General features: G+C 47.2%; 1 protein-coding gene across 2 annotated transcripts in view; it reads right to left on the bottom strand.

The window, feature by feature from the left end:
• The window catches only part of KDSR (3-ketodihydrosphingosine reductase), a 738,731-nt gene that overhangs the window by 169,669 nt on the left and 549,995 nt on the right, over window positions 1-19,067 (bottom strand). For both annotated transcript variants that reach the window (XM_069613690.1, XM_069613691.1), the window contains exon 8: window positions 7,537-7,620. In XM_069613690.1, the coding sequence (XP_069469791.1) occupies window positions 7,537-7,620 (84 nt within the window). The remainder of the gene's footprint in view (window positions 1-7,536; window positions 7,621-19,067) is intronic.

Raw genomic sequence — 19,067 nt, forward strand, 5'->3', positions numbered from 1 at the left:
GTTTCGGTTGACCTGCCTGTTAGGAAACAATTGATGTAGTAACCCTTTGGGAGTCTACACCAGCCTTATACTGTTGGTATTAAGTAACCCACCTATTGGTATACGTCTCTACTACACAAGTTGGTAGTTTGACTGAGCAGCCAGACTTAAGAGGGGTACATGTGAGCTGTACAGTTGTGGCAATGACATCCACCAATACAAGTACCCAAATAACTCTTACACTCAAGGTTTTCTGGTTAAATAATTATTTAACTGTCAGATTTAAATGAACATTCTTTAAAAAGGGCAATGAGCAACAATAAAAATACACTTCAAAATACTTTTCCAGAATCCAGAATCAATAGAAAGCAAGTAGATACTCTTTAGAGATGCTCCATACACACTTTCCGCACCCTGAGGTGACTTCACTAGCTAGGATGGCATTTTTATATCACTTATACACTTTGATAGATTCTGAGGTTGGTAGAAAGGAAAGGTTAAAGGAAGGAAAAGGTTAAACAGGTTCTCAGAACATGTGAGCACTTTAAATCCTCCACTGAAGTCTAGATAAAAACCATTCCCAGCAATATTAGTTTAAAACCAGCGCATCAACTATGAGGGACAGTAAGAATCAAAGTCAATGGAATAGAAGGATCTGCAGGGAGCCAGGACAGCCAAAGTCAATTGGAGAAAAGTCTAAGGAGCTGAGGCACTTCTTAGATAAAGTCTTGCTCAAAATTGTAGAAAAATTACTGTAGGGTCACAAGCTGTTACACTTGCGGAAGTTAGAGCTGCAATCAACTCTAGAAAAGCAGCTACTGCAAGGCTCAACTGAGAAGAGCAAGCTACAGTCAATGAGGTAAGTACCCCAAAGTCAGAACAGTACCATAGGTTAGAAGAGGATCCAGCTGGCTTCTGTCTGGATTGCAGTGTTGCAGATTCTGTGTTCCTGGGCCTCAGTCGTGGGGACAAGAGGGAGGACGTATAGAGGACTCATGCATAGCAGTTCAGAGGTCAGCAGCAGCTAAGGGATCTTTTCAGTTCAGCTTCACTTTGCGGTTTCAGCGCCTGATAAACAGCACCACCGCAGATCTTGGACACCGGTTGGGCTTCCTTCACTCAGTCCTGCACTCTGGTGAGGTGACTCGAGCTTCAGTCTTCCTGCTTCAGGGGGGGGGCGGGGGGGTGGGGGAGGGGGTCTTCTGGAGCTTCCTGGAGCATTTGGCCAGTTTATAGACTTTGCACTCGACTACGGATTTCTCGACCCTCGGCACTAGGTGGTGTCAGCGGCAGCAAAGAATTACAGCCAGTTGGGGAAGGTCTTCCAGCAAAGAAATTCTCGGGGTTAAGTTGGTCCCACTAACCCAAGGGAGGAAGTTGTCCTTTCCAGAGCTTCTCTTGAGTAGTAGTAGAAAAAGTACAGCAGCAGGGCTTCACCGGGAAGTTCAATGGTCCAGGAGGATGCAGCAAGCTTTGTTCACGGTTTCCTCATCGGGTTGTTCTTCCCAGTGGTCGACTGTCTTGAGTCCAAGAAGCCTCGCCTTTTAAGCAGGTTTCTCCCATTCATGCACAGCCTAGCTGTCACTCACAGGAGGGTGGCTGTCCTTGAAAGCCAGCCAGCCCATCAGTACTGGGTGAATTCAGGTTTCCCTGGAAACTAAGGACAGGGGAGTTTCGGGCCCCTCCCTCACTTCCTGCCCTTCCAGACACACTGAGCTAGAGGCGGGTTTCAGTACTGAAGCCCACCAAAGGCAAGGTTAACAGAGGGCTCAAACCTGGTTGGGCGTGCAGAGTAAACCCCAAAGACCTCACAAACAAGAAATGGCAAAAAAAGAAAACCAGGGCCCTTTTGACAAAATGGTCACCCATGTATGCTAAACTGCAGCTGAGGATTCAGCCTACGGTAGAAAATCACAATTGTAGGAAAATTAAACCACTGCCACCAGCCATTTAAAGTAGTGAGGGTAACATAAAAATGTTACATGAGTAAGTAGGAAAAAGGGGTTACTAAGTAACCCCCCAGCACTCCACATAAGATGGGGTGTACTGGACCTACAAAAGAGAAAGACGTAAGTAAAATCTATTTCTCTTTATTATTCTTGGGAACTGTAGTTCACCCAAGAAAAGGTATTTAAACCTTATGATTTCTCTGTGAGACTGCACGGAAGGTGCAGTGTGTCACCATACAAAAATGAGATGCCTATGGAGTTTGTCAGACTCCAAAAACAAAGGAAACAGATAATCCAGATCAGGGTTAAAATTAAAAAGTCCTAAAGTCCAGCAAAAGAGTGTGGGGTCTCTAAGGGTGAAGGCAATTAGCACAGAAATGAGAATTCTCCCTAACACTGCCCGCATCCTTTCCTGCCAGTCACTCAAAGGGTCCTAGCAGTCTTTCCAAGGGAAGCCAGGCAAAGACAGAGATAAGAGGACCCTCCCCCATCTAGCCGGATAGGAGACAACATAAGAAAGGAGAGGCCATCTTGTTTAGGGTTTAAAAAAGTACAGCCACCATTTTGGCCGAATGATGTCCCTTGTGTCCCTTGCCGCAGCTGCGAAGACATCCTGTAATGAAAGTTCACAAAATGTTGTGTAAAATGCACACTGTCACGAGACTAAACAGATGGACCGGTCACAGCAACAAAAAAGTTACTGGAGAGCCGAGAAAATGGAAACATTGGATCCCCTCGGCACCCCACATAAGGTAGGGGTGTTCTGATCTTGAAAAATAAAAACGGGTAGGATAAAAAGTATCCCCCCTGCCTTGGTAACCAAGTTTGCTGAGTAAGGTAAAAACAATCAAAGGGAAGTTCTAGGGGCCTCCAGCTACACTGCACAGACAGTGCTGTGTGCTGCTATAGTAAAATGGAGTAGAGATGCCTTTAAAATTGGAGGAAAGCACAATTCCAAAAAGAGGTACAAAGGATTGCCATGATCAGAGTAAGAGAAAGAGTGTGGAAAAGGTTCCCACTCACTTAGGAGAATTGGTTTAAAAAATCCAAGAGTGCAGCAAAAAGTGGTAGGGGACTATGAGAAAGTCGAGGGTGTCTTACTTGGTAGTCCCCGGGGATCTGTCATCCAGGTGGCCAGGAAACTGCCATCGCTATTGGATCCAGTTCCTGGGGGTGGAACAGTGAGGGACGATCACCTAGATGGGGGGCACTTGGGGAGTAGAAGTGGGACATTGACGGGTGAGACACGGTATCCCCTTCCTAGAACCCTTTTTCCCCCAGCCTACTAAGTAGGATGCTCAAATATTCTACCCACTGCACCCATTTTCCAACCAGAACACTGAGAAATACAAGGCAAACACCAGTGCCATCTACCGGACTTGTCCCAACACAAGGGTCAGGCAGAGTCACGCAATTGACCAGAATCACACACACCAGACAGCCCTTTCCCTTCACCACAGGGATGAAAGGTGGAGCATGAAAGCACAATACAAGCAAGGCTGACCGCACTACGTGAGAGCTAACTCAGCACAGCAGTTCAAGAGGAGGAGAAAGACGGCGCAAACCGAGAGGGTGACAAGGAGAGAAGCGACCTTGCCCTTTTCTGTTAAGGCCCGTGAAATCTCTGAGGAAGGAATCGTAAGATCGCAAACAATAGCCAGGATGTGTTGCAGCAGATGTCAATAGTACACAGTAACCTCCTCCGCTGATAACCAAGCCTGGGAGAGATGCTGGTATCTGTGGTCCCAACCTTGACTCCAGGGAGAAGAGAGCCAAGCTGCTCATCACAGCCGGTGAGTCGAGGGGAGAGCCGATAAGAAACCGAACTGTGTTGAACCAAAAGTAGCAAAGAGCTAATTGAACTGTGAAAAGTTACAAAGCACTGTTGATATCGAAAAGGGGGAACACCAGCAATAGAGGAGGCCGGCACCATGTGGGTGCTCACTCAGGAAACATTACCAAAAAGCCTTGGGAAAGACGAGAAGGGGGGTCAAAATGGTCACAAAAGGGTCTTTTAAAATCCTCTGTACAGTCGATAGTATTTGACCGACAGATGATTGTGAAGCTAAGGGAAGCGTATTACCGCATTTTAAGAGTTGAGTGAAAGGTTGACAAGAGAGAACCCAAAAGAGGGATGCCGATAAAGAGGGGGCGAAGTCTAAAGTCCCGAAATACAGTGTGTTGACAAGAGTGAACACGGCTGAAGGGATTTCCACAGTGAACTGTACAAAAAAAGATTCAGATTTGTGAATGTCACCAACAAAATTGCATTGAAAGCCATAGTGAACCCGATCGAGCGAAGCTAACGGTCAAGTTGGATCTGAGCCCGGAAGAGGGGGATCCAAGAGTGTGAAGTCAACACCCACCGACTCGTGAATGCAACAAAGAAAAGTACAGGGAAAGCCTTTGAATGCATGCCATGCCAGAGTGAACCTTATAAAGAGAAGCTGATATTCAAGAGAGGTCTGAGCCCGGGAGAGGGGGAACCGGGGGTGAAGAGCCATCACCCAAATAAAACCAGAGAAGCACTCTAGAACTTTGAACCCTTCAGGCCCTCGAAAGCAAGAAAACATAGCCGTCAGAGGTCCTGGTATTATTAAGGAACTTTCTAGTCATCTGCGCCTGCAAGAGGGGGATCCAAGGGTGAAAGGCATTACCCAACGTGCAAGCAGAAAATAACTTTTGTTTACTATGTTGAATACATCAGGCCCACAGCAAAAGACTCTTTGTAGAAAAGAGACTTAACCACCGAAGGCCCTGATACCTGAAAGTGGAACTGTTGGCTCGTCCTGGGAAAGCTCGATCGTGTGCTATGCATCCTGACTTATTATTTGTGAACACTTCCATCTTTTTTATGAACATTAGCCCACACTTCTTTTGTATTTAGTGTAAGGATTGGCAATAGGTTTTCTTAGTATAGGCCCTTTTATTTGACAAGACACCACTAGGACTGCCCTATTATTTGATGGTCGAAACTTGCTCCCATCTTAGATTTAGGTGTTTTTCCAACCTACCTTTGCAGCTCAATAAACACCCATGAACTGTGATAACTTGTGTATTTATTTACTGTTGCCACCATGAGTTCTTTACAGGACTCACAGGTGGAGAGAATTTCACACAAGGATGGAAATCTACTAGAATAAATAATTTAGTGCACAATAGTATTCTTAGAAGCACAAAGTAAAGTTCCTGCTGGTCTAATGGGTCACCACGCACAATGACAAAGAATGACTTCTACTAAGACAGGGAGCCGTCTCATTCTTTCCACAATCTTTACTGGGTTTGGGAGTACAAGGGGGTACCTCACGTAAGACTGTTTTCTGGGGGTACATCTATCCTTCATTACAAGGAAGTTGACTGTGTGATTAATGTATGACTAATGCTTTTTCAAATAAACCGGACACACAGTGTTTACTAGCCGAATGTGGAAAAAACAAACGGACACATTATTCTGAAAATTGTAATCTGTTGCCATTTATTCCTTGTAGTTTACAGAAGATATTAGTTTCCACACTCTGGTCCCAGGATGGGACACTGCCTGGACTCCCCTGTCCCAAATTTAGTAGCACCCAAGGCTGTTTTTTCTGATGTGTGCGTAGTGCTTCAAGAGATGCAAGGACCAGGGATCAGCAATTAATTGTGAGCTATAAATGCATTTTGGGAAATTAGACGTTCCCCGATCAGAGCAAACCAAGCACCACACCTCAGATTGAAGCTCTCCAAACAAGTGTATGTGGCTCATGATAAGTAGGCATTTTATTTTGAGGCTCAGAGCTCTGACTGGCAAATGTAATTGGCAGAAAGGACAGTGTGCTTTACATGCTCAAAAGGATGCATTTCTTAAAATAACCCAAAATATTTGTAAAATATACAAATCTGTAATCATTCTTACGGTCCCTAAATGCTCTTGGATTTTATGCAAAGCAGCAAGGATCTCCCTCTCTTTTCAAGTTATTTATATAACAAGGGTGATTTACTCATGGACTAAATTGTTGTTTGTATACTGAGAGAAACATTTTTATTTATGGACAATGTATTTACAAACTGAGACGCAGGTGTAGATACAATAGGTAGACAAGGCAAGCAAGAGCAGGGTTTGAGCTTTAGGTAAGCACTGGGTGATCCAGGACTGGAGCAATGTGAGGCAGTTCTTGAACCTATGGATGTCTTAGATGCAGAATATCCTGTGCTAGAACTGTGTGTGTTATTGGTGTATTGGCAGATGTAGATATTGTGTGCAGCCAGGCGGGCTCCAAGCGGTTCCATGTAAAGGTTGAAGATCAAGGGGGAAAGGATGGATCCTTGTGGAAGTCCACAGGTGAGGAGTAGAGTTGGTGATCTGGAAGAATCCATTTGTGCAAATTGGTGTCGGTTAGCAAGATAGAATTTGAACCAGCTGAGGAAGGTCTCGCTTACCCCTTTGCAGCAACATAGAATATCTGTGGCGCTTTGAAACATAGGTGCGTTATGAATGCCATATTATATCATATCTGTGAGTGTCTGGTGGTCTACTGTGTATAAAGTTTGAGAGTTCAAGGAGAACCAGGAGGCCAGGATGGTCATCATCAAGGATACTCGGGTATTGATGATGGCCTTGATGGTAGCAGTCTGTGCTACATCTGGGTCTGAAGCTAGATTGGTAGGACTGAAGGAGGTTGTTGACATTGACGTGTTGTGTAGCTGCTGCTTTCTCAAGGATCTTACCTAGGAAAGGAAGATGGGTGATGTAGCGGTAGTTGCTAAGGTCGTCAGGAACCAATATTAGCTTTTTGAGAAGCAGGAGACTGGCTTGTCTTCAGGAGAAGGTGCCTTTAGAGAGTTAAATGTGCAATGCTGCCATTTCAGCAACTACCCTTTTTTGGTGAGATTCTGTAATCAAGCCTTTTTCAGCGAGAGGCAAAACACCAATTTTAATGGTGTTTTACGTAAGGTCAATGAACCACATGGGAAGGATACTGTTCTCCTTCCACTTGGAACACATGATCAGCCCGCTCAGAAAATATCCTAAATAATTTACTTGGGATTTTCTTTTACTTTGCAGAGTAAAGGAAACATCCAGTCATAAAAATAAGTTGTAGCAGGAGCTCTAATAACACCCAAAGTCTGTATTACAGCTTACTACGAAGGTCAATCTTACTATTACCATCCTGCCTACTTCAGAGCTTCTGAACAATGCAGAATTATCAAACTACGTCTACAATAATCCAGGTCTCAAAGAGGACATGGATATGGCGCTGCTGCATATAAGCTTTACAATCCAAGTCAAAATCCCATTTAGGAACCCAGCAGAATTGCATGTGGTGATTTTCAGACCTTCAATTACTTGCACTCTGGGGCTTGTCGTTCAACCACCAGCATTAGGGCAGGTGGCCAAAGATGTGCCTTCTTCACCAGCTTCATTTTGTCCAAAGACCAAAGCTGTTAACAATAGAAATACTGAGGTTGTAACATTCTGTTGGCATCTAGTGTCTGGTATACTGGCATGTGAAAGGTGTTTCTTTTATGGTGGAGTACGTTTAGGCCTTTTATAGTTTGTGTCTTCTATGCACATATTTCTTTGACACCCACCACACACCTAAAGTCCAACAAGTAAATTAAAAGTACTTACAATGGCGTCTTTAACTATGACTCTGGCAACTTGTTCTGCTTGGCAAACACTTGATGTTTCCGAAATGAGCCTCGTCTCCAGGGGCTTTAAGAAAAAGAAATACATTCACATTAGTCCGTGTTAAATAAATGTCATACTTTATTATTTAGTTAAAAACCTCTAATAGAAATTGCTGTTTAAAGGTTATGCAGAACAGTACACATGAAGTGAACGGTTGATGGCAGGAGGGAACCAGTGTCTGGTAGAGCGAGGGCGGAGGAGAAAAATGTTAGGTTATTTGCTGCAGCTATGTGACATTATTCATTCAACTTCCGGAAACCTTCACATTCTCTTTGCAAGTTTGTTTGTTTTATTTATAATGCGCGAGCGTACCCGGGGGTATCAGGGCGCAGCCTTTACAAGAATTTTCGGAACTTGGTTACAGTACAAAGAATATACATAATGCAAGAGTAAAATACATCAATGTTATATACAAGTCAGAAGTAGGCTTGCAGGCCATTATATACAGGTAAGCAGAAAGGCACATGTGGTTACAGTTTGTGTGGGTGGAGCTGGGCACATCAAAGACTTGGTGGGTCTCGAGTTTCAACCAGGAGACTACTAGTGAGCGGAAATTTTGGTAGGGCATGTCAATTCTAAGGTAAGGAGGCAAGGAATTCCACAGCAGAGCAGCTTTTACTGGGAAGCTGCTGCCCCCCTATGGTGGTCCGCTTGTAGAGGGGAACCGATAGACAGTTTTTGTATGCAGTTCTGGTAGGTCTTAAAGAGGTCTATCGGTGGAATCTGTTGATCAGGTAAGTTGGGGCGGAATTGTTCAGGGACTTATGTGCAAGTGATGCAGTTTTTAATAATATTTTGTCTTTAGTTGAAAGCCAGTTGTTCTGTTGGCTAACATTTGTAATGTGTTCCCTTCTGGAAATGCCCAGTGCTGCTCTAAGAGCGTTGTTCTGAAGGGTTTGCAGTTTACTGGTGGTAGCCTTGGTAGATCCCAAGTATAGGGCATTGCAATAGTCAAGGCGAGACAGAATAAGAGCTCTGGCGAGTGTCAGGCAGCTGGAGTCCGACAGGAATGGTTTAGCTGCACGGATTAATTTCCAAGTATAAGCCGTGGAGGATGCAAGGGAGCTCACTCGTCTTTTGAAGGAAAAATTGGAGTCTAGATAGAATCCCAATGTTTTGACCTCCTGTCCGACTTTAATGATGTTACCGTCAATTGTAAAGGAATTGTAGGCCGGGCCAAGTTTCCTTATATTGAGTGTAGTACCTAGGATGATAAGTTCTGTTTTATCATCATTCAGGCATAGTCCATGAGTGGCCATCCATGCCTGGATGATGATGTACACCCTATTTAACAAGGCCAAATCCTTTCCATAATCTCCAGAATGCAGAAGGAGGATCTGAGTATCATCTGCATAGTTGATGTAGGGATACTGAGATGATCCAGATCATCGAAAAGGGGCTTGGTAAATATGTTGTATAGTGTGGGGGAGACGCAGGAGCCCTGAGGGACACCGCAGGTGCTGGGTATGGGGTCTGCTGCAGCCGTGGGAGAGAAGACCCTCATGGTCCTACCGTTAAGGAAGGATGTGATCCATGTGATGGCCTCCGTTGAGAAGTGGGCTGCAGTGTGGAGATGTGAACATAGGACAGAGTGATCGACCAGATCGAAAGCTGCAGATAGGTCAAGGAGAAGGAGTAAAGCAGCATGTCCATTGTCTCTGAGCGAATCGATCTGGGCTTTCAAGTCAATGAGAGCGGTTTTGGTCCCGTGTTGGGGCCTGAACCCAGATTGTCTAGAACCTAGGAGGTTGTGTTCTTCCAAGTGTTTCTGTATTTGTACATAAGCAACCTTGTCCAGAATTTTTAGGAGAAAGGGAACGGTTGTAATGGGTCGGTAGTTGGTGGGTATGGCAGGGACGAGAGTAGGTTTTTGCAATAATGGGAGTACCCAAGATTGTTTTAAGTTAGTAGGGATGGAGCCAGTGGCGAAGGAGGCATTGATCAATTTTTGTGATGAATGGGGAGAGGTCCCGGGCGGCATCTTTGATGAATTGAGCAGGGCATAAGTCTCCCTGGCAATTGGACGGTTTCAGAGATAGGATGATTTTTTCCACTTCCAAAATATTGACTTTGGCAAAATGGAAGCGGGCTAGGTCAGTGGGCATGGGTTTGTTATGAATTTTTAAGTTAGGTGTGTTATTCAGGGACGCTCTTTTGTTGGAGATTTTACTTTGAAGAGTCACAATCGTATTTGCTAGGGCATTTTGAATTTCTGAGCACCATCTTTTATCTTTGGTGCAAGTATTGGGGGTGCTATGGGGGTTTCTATTTCTTTGAGGATAGAAAAAAGTTCTTTCATGTTGGATTTGGCTTGGGATATGCGAGAGTCAAAAGAGGTGCGTTTGGCCAGGTAGATTTCTTTTTTGTACAGTATGGTTAGTTTGGAGAGTTTGAGTTTGTTTGAGTCTGAAGGGGATTCTTTCCAAATGGCCTCGCAGCTTCTTTTTTGCTGCCTTAGGTTTTTGAGGAATGGAGTATACCATTTGTTGAGGTGCATTTTTGCTTTACTGGATCTGAGTTTAAGGGGGGGCGATACGGTCCAGCGAAGTGGCCATAATCTTGTTATATTCTTTGACCAAGGACTCAGGGTCCAGGTCGTCTGGCAGTGTATTGAGCGTAGGGAGTAAATTAGGGATAAGTCTTTCTGCTGTCATGTTTTTCTTGTTTCTGGTGAGGGTGGGTGGGGCTGTAACGGTAGGCGGAGGTGGTGGTCTATCAGTAGAGAGCATTAATGATATTAAATTGTGGTCAGTCCAGGCTAGAGGTGAGATATTTGTGATATTCGCTAGGCAGTTGTGGTCGGCCACCCAGTCGAGTGTTCTACCTTTCAAATGTGTTGGTAACGTGCAACTTTGCGCGAAGCCTAATTCAGTGAGAGTGTTGGCTATAATGCTGGCGGGATGGTCTTCCGGGTCATTGTAACCCAAGTTGAGGTCTCCTAGGGTGAGTGCTTGAGTGGAGCTCTTGAGGTTGCTAGATAGAATAGAGTTGAGGTCTTCATCGAAGGTACCAATAGGGCCTGGTGGGCGGTAGATCAAATATATATTAAGCGCTTGGGTGTTAGTGAGAGGTATTTTGACTGCTAATATTTCACAGGAGGGGGTATCTATAGGGGAGGATAGTCTCAAGGTAAGACTGCACTTATGGATAATGGCGACACCACCTCCTCTCGAGTTGGTACGGTCTTGTCTCAGGATAGTGTAGTTGTCTGGGATAGCCAGCATGAGTATAGGGCCTGCTGCTGGGTGTAGCCAGGTTTCGGTGATGGCGAGGAAGTCAAGGTCTTCTGTCAGTATTAAGTCTGCGTTTCTAAAGCATGGGCTACCAACGATCTGGCGTTGAACAAAGCTCCCTTGATCTTATGGCTAACTCTGTTTTTGGGAGTAGTGTCTCTCTTTTCTGAGGTAGTAGTATGGCGCTTGTCCTTTGGGAGTTCAGGAGTGCCTAGGTTGAGGGAGTTATGAAAGGGTGTGGCATAGTGTTTTTATGATGGGTTACTGATTTGTGAGTCAGGATTAGGTTGGAATGGTTGCGTTCTGCGGTTTTGTGGGTTGGGCGATGAGCGGGCCAGGGGCTCGTGAATTTTGGCTAGCCTGGCTCTAAGTCCTAAGTTCCTTTCTGCAGTGGTGGGAGGGTGACTGGAAGGTGGCAATACCTGAGGGCCATTTAAATCTAAATAGGGTACTTGGCTATTAAGTCTAGGTAAGACTGGCCAGTTGGGTAATTGTGTAGCCATTTTAGTAGATGGTGCACTATTGAAGCTGATCACAATATGGGCCAGCAAGTAGGTGGTGAATAGACACATACTAGGTAGTAGCATCAAGCTATGGTAGTTTGTCTGAATTGCAGAAGTAGGCAACTACAGTCAGAATTAGGCAGTTTGGCTAAGGTGCATAGAGAAACACCTAAAAATGAGATGAGGCAGTTTTGCAGAAGTGCAAAATAGATGCCTAGCATCAGGATTAGGCGGTTTGGCAGGAACGCATAGATAAGCACCTAGATTTGAGATGAGCCAAGTTGGCAAGAATGCATATGTGAGCGCCTACATTCAAATGAGGCAAGTTGGCAAGAATGCATATGTGAGCACTTAGATTCGAATGAGGCAAATTGGCAAGAATGCATACACACTAGATTCAAATGAGCACCTAGGTTTAAATGAGGCAAATTGGCAAGAATGCATACACACTAGATTCAAATGAGCACCTAGATTCAAGTGAGGCAGATTGGCAAGAATGCATAAGTAACTGGTTGACTAGCAGGACAGAAAGGTCACCTTGGTTCAGTTTTCAGGATGAGGGCGAAAAATGCAAACTTTGAGACCCTTTGGATAGGAATGACTAATGGTCACCTAAATGTAGTTTTCACAATATAGGTGATACATGCAAACTTTAAAATCTTTGAGTAGGAGATGGCTAGTGGTCACCTAAATGCAGTTTCATAATGTAGGCGATAGATGCAACTTGAAACACTTTGAATAGAAAATGACTAATGGTCACCTAGCTGCAGTTTTCACAATATAGGCGATAAATGCAATGTAATTGACTAGCAAGAGAGAAAGGTCACCAAGGTGCAGTTTTCCAGATAATGGCAAAAATGCACACTAGGCGCATTTTGAGTAGCAAATAACTATAACTAGGGTCACCTAGATTCAGTTTCAGAATATGGCTGATAGATACAAGTTTTGAACACTTTAGGTGGCAAGTGAGTTAGGGGTAACCTGGGTACAATTTTCATAATTTGGGCGAAGGGTGCATGCAAAGACAGGTTATGATGAGGAGTATTGTTAGGTGGTAATCTCCAAAGGCGGTTGGCGTCGATGAGACTCGCCTGGATTCGAGATACAACGTAAGTGGGCAATGTCAGCATGCACGATGAAAGGTGGGGAGCTGTTTTGAGCATTGATATCGGAGTCGCCTCATCTGGGGCGCAGTGAGGTGTTGCTCTTAATATAAGGCTGGCGTGGGACAGAGTGTTAGTAGGGTTTGTTGAACTTGGTGGCGTGTTCATGCGAAAGCATATGAAACAGGAGAGTTACCATAGTATTGGTATGGTGACGCAAATGATTTGGGTGGCGAAGGCAAGTTGCCACGTTATTGTCTGTGGTGATTGGGTGAGGCTGGTAGCTGTAGGGCGGGCCTGCAGCAGCACAGCATCAAAACAGTAAAATGAGGGTATATGACGCCATACCATTGTATAGGTTAGAGCTAGTAAAAGGTAGGCTAGTGATTACTCACATGTGGGGAGGGTGAAGGGTCTTGCAGCATGTCCGGCCGACATCAAGTGATATATGAAAGTCCTTACTTACCCAGTAGTAGTGTTTCAGGAGCTTATATCTGGATATAGTCATAAACTATGCAAATTGCACCATCTGATGGCTGGTGTGGTGCATTACAAGTGTGAGGAACTCATGGTGGCAACAGTAAACACAGACACAAGTGATCACAGTGCAAGGGTGTTTAATAAACTGTAAATGCAGGGTGGAAAACCACTTAACCTAAACATAAATCGAAGATGGGAGCAAGCTTCGACCATCAAATGAAAAATTAGGCAGTCTTTGTGGCGTCTTGTCAAAGTAAAAAGGCCTATAATAAAAAAAATAATAATAATAAATAAAATAAAACTATTGCCAAATTCTTACAGCCAATTACAAAAAGAGTGTGGGATAGGGTTTTCCATAAAGAAAGAAGTGTTCACAAAAAGTCAGGATGCGATTGCCAGGGGTGTCCCCTTCCTCACGTTCTGCGCACAGGACAAGATGGATCTCCTGAGCACAGCACACACAAGCCTTCCCAGCACGAGCCCACGGTTTCGTCCCAGTTATCAGGTTCTTCGATGGTTAAGTTTCTTTTAACAAAAGACTCTTGCCTTTAAGAGCTTGATGTTAAACTTTGCGTGAAGGCTTCACCCCTGGGTCCCTTCTCTTCTGGACGTAGACCCCTCACGAGTTGTATTCAACAAAATCAACTAAAAAGTTCCTTTCTCAATGAACTTTGGGTGACGATGTTCCACCCCTGGAACTAACTCTCTCTGGCTCAGACTCCTAGGTTTCTTGCATACACAAATCGTAATGTCTTTTTAAACAGTTCATGCTTCACCCCTTTCTGTCAGCCTCCCTCTGCCGGGTTCACTCTTGCCAACTTTCACTCAAACAGTACACTCTGGACATTCCTTGGTCAGGTTCACTTCTGTTATCACACTGTTCATAAGGACTTCACCATGTGGAAATCATTTCCCTTAGTTTTCACAATCTTGTCGGTCAAAGACTTTCGACGGTACAGAGGATTTTATAAGACCCCTATACGACCACTTTGACCTCTCTTCGCCTCTTCCCAAGGCCTTCTGGTTACAGTAGTCACTATTATCGGTATCGCCCAGAGTTTCCTGCCTGAGCACCCCTGTGGTTCCAGACACCTCTGCTGCTGGTTTTCCCCTTCTTTCATCAATTGTTTCTTTAAACCTTTCAAAGTTCAATTTAGCCATTGGCTACTTTAAGTTCAAAACAGTTTGGTTTCTTTTCGACTCTTCCCTCAACTCACCGGCTGTGATGAACCGCCTGGCTTTCCTTCTCTTTGGAGTCAAGGTTGGTACAACCTAGATAAGCGTCTCTCCCTGGCTTGGTAATCAGCAGAGGACGACCTCGAGAACCATGCGCATCTGCTGCAACACACGCTGGCTTTGGCTCGCAGCCTTATGTTTCCATCTACAGAGGTTTCACAGACCTTGCTCGGAAAGGGCATTGTGTTTTCTCTCCTCGTCACGCTCTCGGTATTCGCCTCCTGTTAAACTGCCGTGCTGAGTTAGCTCTCACGCCGTGCGGTCTGCCTTGCTCGTCCTGTGCTCTCGTACTCCACCTTTTATTCCTGTGGGGGAAGGAAAGGGCTGTCGGGTGTGTGTGATTCTGGTTAATTGCCTGACTTTGCCTGACCTTTGTATTGGGACATGTCAGGTAAACAGCTCTGGTGTTAGTCCATTGTCTTTCGTGTTGTGCGAAGGTGTTTGTATCGGAAAATGGGGGGGGGGGGGGCAGCGTTTTGGAATATCCTACGTGGTAGGATGGGGAAAAAGTCTTGAAAGAAGGGGGATACTGTGTCCCACCGGTTGGTGTTCCACTCCCACAGGAACCCCATCCAGGTGATCCTCCCTCACTGGTCTACCCCCAGGAACTGGATCCAATAGTGATGCTGATGTCCTGGCCAACTGGATGACAGATCCCGGGGACTAGCTAGGGAGATACCTTCAAGTTTCTTAAATACCATTCCACCATGCAATTTATTTATTTGCATCTTTAAAGCGCTCGCACAGTCCGGGGCATTGAAGCGCTGTTACAGGAATATGTCTCTTAGTTACGTATTTATAACGCGCTTAATACCCAGAGGTTTTTTAGGCACAGACCCAGGGATCGAACCTGTGTTGCTCCGTGTCATCTTGTTTCCAAGGCAAGCACGTTACCGCTGAGCTATCCTGCTGGGTTGTAGCCAATTTTGTTTCACAGGGGAACCGGGAAAGAAAATCTACATTTCCCTGGTCTTTTCCTTTTTGGTGTTCCACAGTGAAACAATAGGGCTGTATGTCTAGAAACAATTGCATGACCCGAGGGTTGGAGTCTTTGGGATGGCTAATCCAAACTAGGGGTGAGTGGTCTGTAACAAGTATGAACTTTCGTCCCAATAGGTAGTACCTACGATGGATAATGGCTCACTTGATGGCCAGGACCTCCAGCTCCCACACAGTAATTTCTTTCATGCGGGAACAGTTTGCAGCTGGTGAATAGTATGGGATGTTCCAATCCATTGCAAACCTGGGACAGGACGGTTCCTAACCCTGTAAGGGAGGCATCTGTCTGTAAGACAAACTCCTTAGAGAAGTTGACTACCTTTAGGATTGGGTTGTGACACAGCGTCTGCTTCAAGGTGTTATATCTCATCCTCATCATTCCAATGACGTTTCCGGGGTTCAGCATTCTTAAGTATCTGTCAGCTGGGCTGTTTTGTCCGCAAAGTTTTTTAAACATTTTCATTGCATTTTTATATCGCAACAAACAACAACACACTCAATGTTTATCAACTGTTTTGCAACATATCTTGTCATTCAACTTTACTAGCCCTATCACATCCCCCCAACTTTGCCTGCCCATAAGGAACAAGTTACTTACCTGTAACTGTTGTTCTCCAGCATGGGTCTGGCATGGATTCACATGCTCATGAATATTCCCCGTCGTCAGGCTGGGAATCCTCGGTAAAGAAAAAACCAGTATCAGTTTCGTTTCTGATCTGTCTTTCGTAGTAATAACCAATCACTGGTCTCTGCGTCATACTGACCACAGCCAATGACTGCCCTCTACCTAAGCACCGCCTCTGGCAGCCATCTTCAGATTTGGAAGCACGTGAAGTGGCAGTATGACCAAGTGAAGAGCCGCAGAGGGGTAGGCGGGAGGGTTCGCATGTGAATCCATGCCAGACCCATGCTGGAGAACAACAGTTACAGGTAAGTAACTTGTTCCTTCTCCAGCATGGGGTCTGGCATGGATTCACATGCTCATGAATAAAGAATACATAGCAGTACACACATGCACAACCACGGGAGGTGGCAAAGGCTCAACATTAAGCATTACATCAAACTCAACATTAAGCATCTTACCTCCTCACCAGGCTCACCTTAGGCGAACAGGTTGCGCAGCACTGCTTGGCCGACCCTGGACTCCTCCCTGGAATCCCGATCGACGCAGTAGAATTTCGTGAAGGTGTGCGTCGACCTCCACGTAGCAGCCCTACATATGTCCAGCAGGGGCACACCAGAAAGGAACGCCGTGGTAGCTGCGATCGCTCTGGTGGAATGGGCTCTCGGACGGCCAGGCAGCGGTCGGTTTGCCAACCGATGACAGTACATGATACAGCCGGAGAGCCATCTGGAAATGGAAGCCTTCGAGAGAGCCTTCCCCTGATTGACAGGTCCAAAGTTCACAAAGAGTTGTGACGTCTTCCGAAAACACTTCGTGCGGTCCACGTAGAACTTCAGCGCTCTAGCCACATCCAGCGAGTGCAAAGTCCTCTCAGCCGGCGACGAAGGCGACGGGAAGTACACAGGCAACACCAAGGGTTCGTTGAGATGGAAGTCCGACGGTACCTTGGGCATGAAGGAGGGGTGCGTCCTGAGCACTACCCTCGTGTCGTGAAAAGTCAAGTACGGGGCCTTGCATGAAAGGGCCTGGATCTCTCCCACCCATCGTGCGGAGGTGATGGCCACAAGAAACGCTGTTTTCCACGACAGAAACTTCAACGGGGCCGAGTGCAGAGGCTCGAACGGAGGTCCCATGAGCTTGGTCAGCACCACGTTGAGCTCCCACGCCGGGGCCGGAGCCTTCACCGGCGGGAACGATCTGAACAGTCCCTTCATGAACTCTTTCACCAGACGATGAGACCACAAGGACGTCCGCCCCGTGGTTCTGGTGTATCGGGAGATCGCAGCAAGATGAATCTTGATGGACGCGTGTGCCAGTCCAGCTTTGGCCAGCGTCAGCAGGCACGGCAGTACCTGGGGAGCCGTAAACCGTAGAGGGTTAATCTTCTGTGCGTGGCACCAGACAGAGAACCTCTTCCATTTGTGTCTGTAGCATTTAAGAGTCGAGGACGCCCTGGCCTTTGCAAGAACCTCTCTGCAGTCGGCCGGTATGTCGTATCCTCCAAATTCTAGCGCTGCAGGAGCCAGGCCTGCAAGTTCAGCGATTTCGGGTCGTGGTGGAGGATGGCGCCTCCTTCCCTGGAGAGTAGATCCGCGTCCACCGGCAGCTTGATTGGCGGGGACGCTGACAAGTCCAGAAGGTCCGGGAACCATATCTGCCTCGGCCACGCAGGTGCGACGAGGATCATCCTGCACCGTGACCTCTTGAGCTGGTTGACGAGCCGGATTAGCAGTGGCAAAGCAGGGAACGCGTAGAGGAACAGGCCCTCCCAGGGGAACGAGAAAGCATCGCCCATGCTCCTCGCCTGGGGAAACCTGCTGGCGAACCTCCGGCACTTGGAGTTTGTCGCCGTCGCGAACAGTTCGATCTGGGGTGTGCCCCACCGTCGGAAGAGGCGATCCACTAGATCCTGCCGTAGTTCCCACTCGTGGCACGAGCTCAGCTCCCTGCTGAGTGAGTCGGCGATGGTGTTTTTTATCCCTGCCAGATGAAACGGCACCAGAAACATCCTTTGGGCGACGGCCCAATGCCACAGGTCCTGCGCCTCCTTGGACAGTGCTGGGGACCTGGTTCCGCCCTGTTTCCTGATGTAAAACATGGTGGTGGTGTTGTCGGTGAAGATCCTCACCACCTTGCCCTTGAGGGACGGAAGGAAGGACCTGAGGGCCCAGAACACTGCACGGAGCTCCAGGACGTTGATATGGAGGGACTTCTCCGTCGGGAGCCAAAGGCCTCTCGCGTGCAGATTTTCGGTGTGCGCTCCCCACCCTTCCAGGGAGGCATCCGTGGTCACTGTCTCCTGGTGGTCTGGGGTCTGGAAGTCCATGCCCGCCGTCAGATGCGCGCGGGTGCCCCACCACCGGACCGCTCGGCGGAAACTCTCGTCGAGTGTGATCCTCTCCTCGAAGCCGCCCGTCGTTTGGATCCAGCGCGCGTCCAGGAACTCCTGCAACAGGCGCATCCGGAGCCTGCACATGGGAATGAGTAGGATGCAAGAAGACATCATTCCGAGGAGGGACTTGATGGACCTCACCTTGGCCGCGTCGGAAACCAACATCCGCTGTACCTTGCCCAGGATGGACCTGGTCCTTTCCTCCGACGGGGAGGCCAGAAGGGACACTGTCGAGCTTCGCTCCCAGAAACAGTGCGTTTTGCGCGGGTACCAGGTGGGACTTGGCGTAGTTCACGGAGAATCCCAGGTCCGTGAGAAGTTGGACGGTCCTTGCCGTGTGCTCCACGGCGAGCTCCCTCGTCTTGGCTCGGATGAGCCAGTCGTCCAGGTAGGGGAAGACGTGGATCCCCTCGCGGCGCAGCTGCGCCGCAACCGGTGCAAGGCACTTGGTGAATACCCTGGGTGCCGACCGTAGTCCGAAGGGGAGGGCTTTGAACTGGTAGTGACGCCCTTGGACCACAAACCTGAGGAACCGGGCTAAGGCGTCCAGCACCCAACGGTCAGTGGAGATGGACTCCCACACGCTGACGAAGCTCACCAGCCGGCCTCCCACCGGGGTGCTTCGGTGGGGGCCCGACCCCACGGCCGGTTCAATCCTGTTTCGACGAGGCTTTGCCGCCTTGGCGACGACGGCGGGGTTCGCCAGACTTGCCTCGTCCTCTGTAGGCCTCCTGAGACGACGAGCGGGCCGCTTGACGGTAGGTGGAGAAACCGCCGCCGGAACCTTTGGAGGCGCCCTTGCCTCCGCTGCTCCGAAAGGGCGTCCGTCGTTGCTGCAGAACCCCAAGGGCCCGGGCCGTCTCAGTGTCCGCTTTAATGGCCTGAAGGGAATCGTCCACT

This window comes from Ambystoma mexicanum, chromosome 5p (assembly GCF_040938575.1).
Source record: "Ambystoma mexicanum isolate Mex_15411 chromosome 5p, UKY_AmexF1_1, whole genome shotgun sequence".
In the NCBI taxonomy this organism is placed as follows: domain Eukaryota; kingdom Metazoa; phylum Chordata; class Amphibia; order Caudata; family Ambystomatidae; genus Ambystoma; species Ambystoma mexicanum.